The 12,629-nt window shown below is 36.7% G+C and overlaps 1 protein-coding gene across 1 annotated transcript; it reads left to right on the top strand.

The window, feature by feature from the left end:
• The first annotated feature begins 507 nt into the window (after positions 1-507).
• Positions 508-1,032, top strand: LOC138883981 (uncharacterized). Its single transcript, XM_070164711.1, has one exon. The coding sequence runs from the start codon at positions 508-510 to the stop codon at positions 1,030-1,032; it is 525 nt and encodes a 174-aa protein (XP_070020812.1).
• The last annotated feature ends 11,597 nt before the right edge of the window (positions 1,033-12,629 follow it).

Raw genomic sequence — 12,629 nt, 5'->3', positions numbered from 1 at the left:
AAAAAGAAAGAGGAGTGATTGACTCACCTACTACATTGAATAAAAGGAAGAGGAGTGATGGACGGAAAAAAAAACTTCAGATTTTTCAAGATTGGGCTGCTGGAATTTGCACATTGATTAACCAATCAAATTGGTTTGGTTGGTGAAAATGTGCCTATAAATAGCAGGCTTCATTTCTCCTTTAAGATACACCAAAATAAGAGAGAAACAATAGAAGTTAGAGAGAGTAATCCACAGATTGTTGTCTGTGAGATAACTAGTGAGTGGTAGTAATATTGTAGTGAGGTGTTTTATATAAAGAGTGTTATTTCTTTCAAAGTTGTAGTAGTCTCTTGACACTACTGAGTTGTAATATTATAGTGGTAATATTTCTACACTCGGATATTATACTTTATCTCGCTAAAATATTTGGTGTCATTGTTACTCTCTTGTGTTATTATTATTTGCTATGGATATTATTCCTGGGCAGAATTATTTATTTTATCCCAACAACGTGGTATCAGAGCCATGGCAAATAATGGTCCGCTATCTTTTCAGTACCCCCGTCTGACAAAAGATAATTATGAGAAATGGTGTCTACGTATGAAAGTCATCCTTGGCTCTCAGGATGTATGGGAAATCATAGACAGAGGGTATGCAAAACCCGATAATGAGGAAGCTCTGCCCCAAAATGAAAAAGAGGTCTTGACAAAGACAAGGAAGAAAGATCAACAAGCCCTCACGCTCATCCACCAATGTTTGGATACTGCCATGTTTGAGAAGGTGGCAGATGCTACCACCTCAAAGGAAGCTTGGGAGATTTTACAAAATTCTCTTCAAGGAGTTGACAAGGTGAAAAAGGTAAAACTTCAAACTCTAAGGGCTGATTTTGAAGTTTTAAAAATGAAAGAATCCGAATGCATCTCGGATTATTTTTCAAAAGTGAAGGCTGTTGTAAATCAACTAAGAAGATACGGGGAGGACATAGAAGATGTCCGTGTGGTAGAAAAGATCCTTCGCACTTTAACACCTAAATTTAATTTTGTGGTGTGAGCTATTGAGGAATCTAAAGATTTAGACTCTATGATGGTGGAGCAATTGGAAGGTTCTTTACAGGCCCACGAAAAAAAGATCAAAAGGAGACAAGAAGTGTCATCGGAGCAACTTCTTAAAACTCAGGCATCCTTCAAGGATTATGGAGGTGAAACAAGATATCGAGGAAATAGACGAGGCCGAGGTCGAGGAGGTCATGGAAGAGGAAGAAGTAATGGTAACAACTTCAACAATAAAGTTAAAATCCACCAAACATTCAGAGGTCGTGGTTGTGGACAAAGAGGAGGAAGAGGACGTGGATACTACCAAGAAAATAATGGACAAAGGTATGACAAATCAAAAATTGAATGTTATAATTGTCATAAATTTGGCCATTACTCTTGGGAATGTCGTAGCAATGTTGAAGAAAAGGCTAACCTTGTTGACGACAAGAAAGAAGAAAATGAGTCAACGTTGTTGATGGCACTCAAGGAAGAAGACAGAGATGATTGCAGCTCGTGGTATTTGGACAATGGAGCAAGCAATCATATGTGTGGATGCAAAGAGAAGTTTGTGGAGATCAATAAAACAGTGAGAGGTAATGTGTCCTTTGGAGATACCTCAAAGGTTCAAATCGAAGGGATAGGTACGATTCTGATCTCCTGTAAAGATGGTAGTCACAAGTTAATTCAAGATGTTTATTATGTGCCAAAATTAAAAAGTAATATTTTAAGTTTGGGCCAACTTCTTGAAAAGGAATATGACATCCACATGAAAAATATGCATCTTTGGCTTAGAGATTCAAGTGGAATTCTAATTGCTAAAGTGCATATGGCAAAGAATAGATTGTTTTCTCTGAATCTTAAAACAATTGATGCAAAGTGTTTGAAGGCTAATGTGCAAGATGAATCATGGTGTTGGCACATGCGATTTGGGCACTTAAATTTTGAAGCGCTCAAATCAATGGGAGAAACGAACATGGTACATGGGATACCATCAATCAACCATCCAAATCAATTGTGTGAAGCTTGTCTTCTTGGGAAACATGCAAGGAGGGGTTTTCCAAAGGAGGCCATGTCAAGATCAACCAAGCCGCTCCAGCTTGTCCACACTGATGTGTGTGGACCAATCAATCCATCTTCTTTTGGTAAAAGAAAATACTTTCTGCTTTTCATTGATGACTTTAGTAGAAAGACTTGGGTTTATTTCTTGAACCAAAAATCTGAAGCTTTTGCTGTTTTTAAAAATTTCAAAGTACTTGTAGAGAAAGAAAGTGGCTATGAAATTAAAGCTCTAAGGTCCGATAGAGGAGGGGAATTCACCTCAAACGAATTTAATGACTTCTGTCAACTTCATGGAATTCGTCGCCCTCTAACGGTACCTTATTCACCTCAACAAAATGGTGTTGCAGAGAGAAAAAATCGAACGATTCTTAATATGGCTAGATGTATGTTGAAAGCTAAAAGTATGCCTAAGGAATTTTGGGCCGAAGCTGTTTCTTGTGCAGTTTATTTGAATTACAGGTCTCCAACAAGAAATGTTAGAGATCAAACCCCTTAAGAAGCATGGAGTGGAAGAAAGCCAAGTGTCAAACACTTACGAATCTTTGGGAGCATATCCTATGCTCATGTGCCACATCAAGGGAGAGCGAATCTTGATGATTGAAGTGTCAAGCATGTGTTTGTTGGCTATGATACGAGTTAAAAAGGCTACAAGTTATACAACCCAAGCAGCGGCAAGGTAGTGGTAAGTCATGATGTTGAATTTGATGAAGAATTGGCATGGAATTGGGAAGATGAGGAAGAAACTTCATATGATTTTCTTCCATACTTTGGTGATGAAGAAGAACCAGAGACCATGGAACCTGTGCAGGACACAACTCCACCTCCTTCTCCAACAAATGTTGCATCTCCCTCTTCTCAAGAAGGTTCAAATGAACAGCCGCAAAGGACAAAGAGCATTCAAGAGCTCTATGAGGACATAGAAGAAGTTACTAATTTTGATTTTTTATGTTGTCTCTTTGCTGACAGTGAACCAATGAACTTTAATGAAGCTGTTACAAACAAAAGGCAGAGACAAGCCATGGAGGAGGAGATCAAGTCAATAGAGAAGAACAACGCTTGGGAGTTAACAACTCTTCCCAAGGGTCATCGAGCAATTGGAGTGAAATGGGTATACAAAATAAAGAAGAATGATGATGGAGATGTGGAGAAATACAAGGCACGACTTGTGGCTAAAGGCTACAAGCAAAGGCAAGGTATTGACTATGAAGAAGTCTATGCACCTGTTGCCCGCATGGAGACGATTCGTTTGCTGATCTCTTTGGCGGCGCAAATGAAGTGGAAGATTCATCAACTAGATGTCAAGTCAGCCTTCTTGAATGACTATCTTGAAGAAGAAGTCTATGTTGAACAACCATTGGGCTTCGTGGTCAAAAACCATGAAGATAAAGTGTTGCGATTGAAGAAAGCTTTATATGGATTAAAGCAATCCCCACGAGCATGGAATAGTTGCATCGACAAGTATTTTCAAGACAATGGGTTTACTCGTTGTCTCCATGAATATGCTCTTTACCTTAAAGTTCATACTAATGGAGATATCTTACTTGTTTGTCTTTATGTTGATGATCTTATTTTTACGGGTAATAACCCAAGTTTGTTTGAAGCTTTCAAGAAAGATATGTCCTGTGAGTTCGAGATGACAGACGTAGGGCTCATGTCATATTACCTGGGCCTAGAAGTGAAGCAGATGGAGGATGGAATTTTTATCTCTCAAGAAAGCTATACAAAGGAGATATTGAAGAAGTTCAACATGCTCGAGTGCAACCCCGTGAACACACCGATAGAAAGTGGGACAAAATTGTCCAAGTTTGATGAAGGAGAAAAAGTGGATCCCACATTCTTCAAAAGTCTTGTGGGAAGTTTGAGGTACTTGACTTGTACCAGACTAGATATACTTTTTGCAATTGGAGTAGTAAGTCGCTTCATGGAGGCTCCTACCTCTACTCACTTGAAGGTCACTAGAAGAATTCTTCGCTACCTAAAAGGTATGATTGACTTTGGGCTATTTTATTCTTCTTTTAGTGATTTCAGTCTTATGGGATTTTGTGATAGTGATTATGCGGGAGATATTGATGATAGAAAAAGTACAACTGATTTTGTATTTTTCTTGGGTGATTGTGTTATTTCTTGGAGTTCAAAGAAACAGTCCATTGTTACTCTCTCGACTTGTGAAGCCGAATATATAGCAGCAACATCATGTACCTGTCATGCTATTTGGCTAAGAAGATTATTGAAGGAGCTCAATTTGCCACAAATGGAAGCTACAGAGATTTGTATTGATAACAAATCAGCACAGGCACTCGCGAAGAATCCAGTGTATCATGATCGAAGCAAGCATATAGATACAAGGTATCATTTCATCAGAGAGTGCATTGCGAAGAAGGAAGTCGAACTCAAATATGTGAAGTCTCATGATCAAGTTGCAGATATCTTCACAAAGGCTCTCAAGTTTGAAGATTTTCAAAGATTGAGATCAAGACTTGGAATGAAAAAAGAAAAATCAAAATTAAGGGAGAGATTTGTGGAGTCCATACCTACTACATTGAATAAAAGAAAAAGAAAGAGGAGTGATTGACTCACCTACTACATTGAATAAAAGGAAGAGGAGTGATGGACGGAAGAAAAAATAACTTCAGATTTTTCAAGATTGGGCTGCTAGAATTTGCACATTGATTAACCAATCAAATTGGTTTGGTTGGTGAAAATGTGCCTATAAATAGCAGGCTTCATTTCTCCTTTAAGATACACCAAAATAAGAGAGAAACAATAGAAGTTAGAGAGAGTAATCCACAGATTGTTGTCTGTGAGATAACTAGTGAGTGGTAGTAATATTGTAGTGAGGTGTTTTATATAAAGAGTGTTATTTCTTTCAAAGTTGTAGTAGTCTCTTGATACTACTGAGTTGTAATATTATAGTGGTAATATTGCTACACTCGGATATTGTACTTTATCCCGCTAAAATATTTGGTGTCATTGTTACTTTCTTGTGTTATTATTATTTGCTGTAGATATTATTTCTGGGCGGGATTATTTATTTTATCGCAACAGATTTCAATAATGAACAAGTCACAAGTGGAGATACGAGAGACAAGGTGATTAATGTAAAGAGCTTCTCATGATATAATGAGAATGGTAAATGATTTTCTACTTTTGGTTATGTCAACCTTCATTGTTTTGCTTTTGTAGGATTCTATGGCTGATAATGAGATGATCTCTCCTAAACGAACCCCTGCCAAGAGAACTAGAGACAATGATGGACCAACCACTGTAGAAGTTGATGATGATGTGGGACAATTATCAAGCAACAGGGTGAAGAGAGTGATTAAAAAGGAGAAAAATCCATGAGTTGCTGCACAAGCATTAATTGAAATAACTTAGTTGAGTACTTAGACTTACTTTTCAGCCGTTAGGTTTGGCTATGAACCAAGTGATTCTTACCAATATTTGGTTATGTCGTTATTTTGAAGTAACTTTACTCTTTATGTTATTGTTTTGAATTCATACTATAAGACTTAGCTCTTTGTTGCAAAAACGTCTTTCACCTTCTAATGAATACAGAAGATAGAAGATGTTATTTTCTTGATCAATATCTTCAATCTTGGTAATTATTAACTAATATCGGAAATTTGCTTCAATTTGATGAAACCAAAACTACGAGCTTTTTAACTGCAACAACTTAAATATACGCTATTGGAGCTGGAATTACCGCGGCTGCTGGCACCAGACTTGCCCTCCAATGGATCCTCGTTAAGGGATTTAGATTGTACTCATTCCAATTACCAGACTCATAGAGCCCGGTATTGTTATTTATTGTCACTACCTCCCCGTGTCAGGATTGGGTAATTTGCGCGCCTGCTGCCTTCCTTGGATGTGGTAGCCGTTTCTCAGGCTCCCTCTCCGGAATCGAACCCTAATTCTCCGTCACCCGTCACCACCATGGTAGGTGTCACGGGGGTGATTTTAGTCAGTCAAAACTCACACCCGCGCGGCAGTCAAGTCGTACACTTGACTCAGCCTTTCCCAAATACTTAGCCAATTTTCGCGCACCTTTGGCCTAAACGAGATTTAGACAGCAATTCAATAAGAACACACACATATACGGGAAAATCCCAACCTTTGCATTAATGTGGAAAATATACAAAGGACCCTCACTTTGCTATGAACACAGTCCGCTCACAGCCCACTATGACAAAGAACACAAGTCGTTCTTGTCAACACTAAGATCTGCCCATGCCAAACCTTAGCCCCTTTTTGAAACAACTGAAACCCTCACGTTTCACTCTTGTTTCCCACTTAGAATTTCTCACGAAATTCCCCACATTCACTCCCTACTTTGCCTAAATCACAAAGGCCCTATTTATAGAATATAGGCAGCCCTTAGACTTGGCAGCACATGACACTTGTTGTCTACAGCTTTTGCCACTTGTCGGACTAAGACTAATTCTGCTCCTAACATGTAGTTGACATCCCCAACTACTTAGGACACATTATACACGAAATGGGGACATTATACAAGCATGATCAGATCATGGGACAAAGAGGTTATGACAAGGTAACCGCCAACTACTTTCCATGTGCATTGCATGTGCCATTCTTCACTTGGCCAGCTGATTCGTGCCCAAGGCTGGCATTGCGCCCAGCCTTGGCACATCTTGACATTGCTTCCGCGCCAATGCCTTGCCCGCATCCGCTGCCTGTGATTTTGCCGCACATGCCCGACGCCGCTGCCGCCCGCACACTGTCTTGGCCCAAATCTGCCTTGCTCATGTCAACCTTCATTTCCCTCGTGCCATTGCTTGTATTTTCCTTCACATAGCTTTGCCTTAGCTATTGAAAGCCTTTTCCATCATCCCGCATTTCCGTCTTGTCTTAGCTTAGCCCGCACTTAGCTGCCACAACCCAAAGTGCCATGCCACTGACTTTGGCGCGCATGCCATGCCATGCCGCCCTAACATTGCCCACACAGCTTTGTCAAGCCTTTGCCAAGCGCACCTTGTCTGTCCCAAGGTCTTGGCCCATACTTGCCTACAACAGCCCTCAATGACAATGTCTTGTCTGTCTTCCGCATGATCGTTTTGCCCGCACATAGGCCAATGACAAGGCCATCACGCCCAAATCCTTGCCACAGCCGTGCCACGCCCGATGACAAAAAGTCAGGCCCTAACAGTAAGATATCCATGCGAAATTTTGGATGAGAGGATTTAGAATGAGAAAGAAAAGGAGAACGTAAAGTTAGTATTTGAATAGTCTGTGTTTTGGAGTTTTGTGAATATAAGCCATATCTTGATTTATAATCTTTGTATTATAGACACAAAAAATTTTAAACATTCAAATCTTGAGACTAGATCTGCATAATACAACTATATATTACTTAGAAATTTAAATATTTGCAACTCAAATATTACCATATAAGGAATAATATTATATGACCAAAAATATTCATAATTCCCTTCAAATTGAGGAAATCAAGGATGCCTGAGAGCGCTGATCTAGAAATATATGTGGAAAGTGAATAATCATGCAACAATCAAGAAGCATATTATGAATATTATGAAAAGAATATTTTGATCAAGATCCATTCAAATATAAATAGGACATGCATTAATGCTAGGGAATCAAGAATATTTTGAGTTTTCACAATCTCACTTAGCGTATTTATGGATTTATGTTGATCATACTTAGTCATGATATCTGTAGATAATTTAGATGTTTCTTATACACAAAGATGTAAAAAAAAAAAATGGTCTCACAATTTGATAACTCTGCAATTACAGTTCATCAATTTTTGATATTGGGAATAGATTGAGTTCTCAGTTGGTATTTTATTGTTTATATCCATATAAAATATATTATTATTTGCTACAAAAATGTTCCCTTAAGCACATGCTTCATATCAAGCAAATAGTATAGCATCATTATTTTTCGTGGAAAATATTCATATCAAACAAATTGTATAGTATCATTATTTTTTATGGAACATTTATTAGGAGATGGAATGAAAGTTTTACTGGAGTCTTAAAATATTTTTAATGTTTGGTTGTAAAGATGGTATTATTACTAACACATTAAACTTTACGATGTAGCTCGTTCTTTTTAATTATCCGCGCATCGCGTGGGTACTAATACTAATTTATATTAAAAGATAAAATATCAAGCTTTGCTGTTCATGCCTCTCTTTCAATATTGATTTAGTATCATACTCTTGTTGAATTATGCTTTGATGGAATGTTAATTCCACCTAATTTAGAAGAGCATAGTCAGTCCTAGGTTAATATAAAGAACGAGTATTATCTAGTTAAATGAACGGTTAGCTTAACCATCAGAGCCGGATTCAGGATTTAAATTATATAGGTTCAACCTTTAAAGTTTTTAGTATTGATCCCATTATATATTTACAATTATGTGTTCATATCAACTATTTGTTATAATTTTAGTAAATTTTTATAAATAATTTTTATGTTTTTGCCATTAAATGTATTGCACTTTTGAAATATGCAACTTTGTTGAAATTGTTAGTAATGAGCTAGCTCCATCAGCCTCTGGATGAATCCTCTTATTAATAAACTAGTTTCTCGACACGTGCGTTGCATGTGTATACCTAATCATATCATTTATTTTGTAAAATAATATCGATATTATTAAACAAAACATTGAGTAAATAAGTAAAAATGAAAGACTAGAACACAAGTATATATTTATGCTAGATCAATGTAGATCACCATGTGATCACTTATGTATCGATGTCAAGATGATTGAATGTCTTTTGAACTTTTGAAGATAAATAATTAAAGTTTAATTGGATATACGCGATGTCATTAATAATTGCAATATAAATAACTAAAGAATATAATAAAAATTAAAAAAATATTATATTCCTCAACCGAAATTATTGTCCTAGTTAAAAATATTTCGTGTTTTTGATTTTTGTATGGTCTTACTATCCCTATTCGATTTACTAATATTTTTATTACCCTTTTAGATAAATATTTTTCTAGCATGTTATAGGATAAATATGCCTTTTCTAATTCTATTTCGATTGCCCATCATTTTGATTAAATGAACCTGAGATAGTTAGGTGCAGAAAGCAATAATTGTATGATAGTAATAATATAACTTAGGTTATGTACTTTCCATTACGGTGAATATTCTTGTTTGAAATATTACATAATTTTTAAAGAAGTTTAAAAAATCAATACCTTGCACGGACATTATGTATTATTATTTTTGTTAGTATATAGAAATAATTCTACTTAGTAAAAGGCGTAAGTATCATCAATTTTGTGACTGAGTAATTCGAATAACCTATTAAAAGAATACATAACAAATTTACATAGGATACATTATTGAAAGACACAAAATTCATTCAACATATTCTTGCAAAGTAGTGTACGTCACAACTTAATAACAGATGGTAATACTAAATGTGAGCACGTGATTTTTGCCTCACATGAATTACTCCTACAGAATTCCAAAAATTAGATTTTTCTCTTAATTATTTGTTATTTTAGGAATTATTGTAGAATTTTCCTGATTGTTTGCATTTTGTGTGCATATTTAATTTTATTTAATTCATAAAAAATATAAAAATACATTGCATTTGTATTTAGGATTTAATTTTACATTTTTAGATTAATTAGTAAATTAGTGCTTTATAAAAATGAAAAAATCACAAAAAATAACTTATTTTTGCATTTTTTAATATTAGTTTTGAATTTTGGTAGTTTTCTTTTAATTTGATATTTATTTAGTTGTGGTAATTATTATTTAGAGTTAATTAATTTAATTTGGTAGGATAATCTAGTTTTGAGATTTAATTTAGGTTTTTATTTTTTGGAAAAGGAAAAGAATTTTTGAAAAAAAAAAGCAAATAAAAGGAAAAAGAAGTAAAGAGAATCAGATTATGGGCCAATAACCCAGGCCCAATTGAATTTCCCTATTACCCGGCTAAACCCGTTTGACCCAAGCCCAAAATCCGTCTCTTACCCGGTCTGCCCCACGCAAAGACCAAACAACGCCATTTCATTTTGTTTTAGATCAAGACCGTCGATCTCAATTGATCGGACGATCCGGAACTCAGTCCCCTTTTATATGTAAGTGTCCAAATTGCCCCTACCCCCCTAACTCATCTCCTTCGTCCCCTTCTCCTCAGAGACTAACGAAACCCTAGAGCTGCCCCATTTTCCACCGCCTGTTAGCCGGCGGCGCCACCATCAAATCGGCCCAAATCCACACCACAAAACCCCCTTCACCTCCTCTTCCCCAATCCCTAACTCTTTTCCCTCAAATCACCCCAGAACCCTTCGAATCTTAAATCGAAGATTGAACCTTAAAATCCCAAAAACTTCAAAATCGAGATTTCAGTGAAGATTTAGGTATAGTTTGACTTTATTCGTGTGTTCTTAATAAGAACACACGATTAATATAAAATTTGGCCAAAAATTAGAAGATTTGAAGACTTAGTTTCCATTCTTTAATGTCCGAGCTTTTGTAGATATTTTCCCTTTTTCTTTGGTTTTTTCTTCATTTTTCTTTCATTTTTCTATTTTTCTGCTTCTTCTCTTCTTCTTGATTCCTTCAGAGTTATTCCTTTTATATCATGCATGTTAGTATTTAAGTTTACTTTAATTAGCATATTTCTGTTTTGTGTGAGATTTTATTCAAATTTTCGTTTGTTTGTATTTTCCCCTTAGGCCCAAAACCTTTATGAGTCCTTATGATTTTTTTAAGTCGTTTAATCCAGTAATTGTTGATTGTTGTTTTCTGGAATCAAAAGCCCAAAAGAAAGGGTTCAAATTGGGTTTTGTGAACCAGATTTGGGATGAATTATCGGGTCAATTTGACCCATGAGTTTTCAGAAGTAAAAAAAAGAAGTTTGAGGGGTAGTTTAGGAATTTAGGCTAGGGAATATTTGTGTAACTGACTGAGGGAAGCTTCCTAGAAGTTGGCTTTGGGACTAGACTGAAAATGCTAATTTTAAATAAAGGGTATTTGAGCAAAAATGAGAATTTGAAAAGGGGTAAAAAGCAATAAACTGAATTCATTCTGCTGCCCTAAAAGCTTGCCTATAAAGGCACTCTTTCTTCACTCACAAGTCAGATTTTAGAGATAAAAATCCTGAAAAAATTGAAACAGGCTGACTCTGAAATACCACTGAAATTCTGCATTTCTTTGTTCAATTTGGCTTCCGTTTGTGTCACGACCCAAATCCCCTCCATCGAGAGTCGTGATGGCGCCTACTGTCGGAGCTAGGCAAGCCAACCTTAACATACCTTTTTAACTAATTTTCAACAAGAAAATAATAAAACAATGAATTCAAGCGGAAGTCTTAATTTAATAATAAATGAACGAAAATGTGAAAAAAATTAACATCATCCTCTACCCAAGATTTAGTGTCACAATACTCACGGGCTACTATAAGATACTACAAATAAGAGTTTGAAAGAAAATACATAAGGAGTCTGTTTCGATACAATGAAAACAAACAGGAATGAAATAGATGAGACTCAGGGCCCACGCACGCCAGCGAACTACCTAGGAGTCTCTGGACTGAAGGCACACTCCCAATCTACTGCTACTGCGGTCCGTAAGCTACTCCCGAATCTGTGCACAAAAAGGGCACAGAAGTGTAGCATCAGCACAACCGACCTCATGCGCTGGTAAGTGTCTGGCCTAACCCCGGCGAGGTAGTGACGAGGCTAGACCGGACCTACCACAATTAACCTGTACAGATATATATGCAACAACGGAAAGATATACCGAATTTAAACAGATAATATGGAGGGGACATGCTGTGGGGTGTAACCATTTGGATATAAGACCAACGAATAGAGAGATGGAAACTGAATAATTAACATCTATGAAAGAGAGCAAATGAATCAACAACTGCACGGCACCAACCTTCATGCTTTTACTCTCAATTCTCACCAAAACTGTCAAATATAGTGCACGGTATCACCCTTCGTGCTTTTCCTCACATAACTCTCACATCAAGGCACGGAATGACCCTTCGTGCTCAAATAATTAGAGACATGGCACGGAAAGACCCTTCGTGCATAATTATCAAAACATGGCACGGAAAGACCCTTCGAGCATAATTATCAAAACATGGCACGGAAAGACCCTTCGTGCATAATTATCAAAACATGGCACGGAAAGACCCTTCGTGCATAATCGCTCTTCCTCACCCAATCAACAGTTACAACCAATCGGGGAAGGGAATATACAACAAGATTAAACATCCCGGCAAGGGAGAACAAATCAACAATAAGTCCCGACAAGGAAAAAAATACCACACTTCCTTCTTTAACTCATCTGCTTCTCAACTATCACTTCATAATTATACTAGCAAGTAATTAGCTCAACTGTTTCACATCTTTCGAAATTAAAAGCAACTACGACTCACGGTCATGCTAGACTCTGGTGCATAGATAACCGTCACTATGCCTATACACTGTACTCCACAGTTAACACGTAGCAAATAACATCCAAATCCTAATCCCTCAAGCCAAAGTTAGAACAAACACTTACCTCGAGTGCTCCAAACTCAACTCACGCTTC

This window comes from Nicotiana sylvestris, chromosome 12 (genome assembly GCF_000393655.2).
Source record: "Nicotiana sylvestris chromosome 12, ASM39365v2, whole genome shotgun sequence".
NCBI classification, from domain to species: Eukaryota; Viridiplantae; Streptophyta; class Magnoliopsida; order Solanales; family Solanaceae; genus Nicotiana; species Nicotiana sylvestris.
The sequence above is the reverse complement of the archived record's forward strand: the minus strand, read 5'-3'. Positions and strand labels throughout refer to the sequence as shown.

Bases quoted from the DNA above. Each gene is read 5' to 3' on its own strand.
- LOC138883981 (XM_070164711.1), top strand. From the start codon at position 508: ATGGCAAATAATGGTCCGCTATCTTTTCAGTACCCCCGTCTGACAAAA.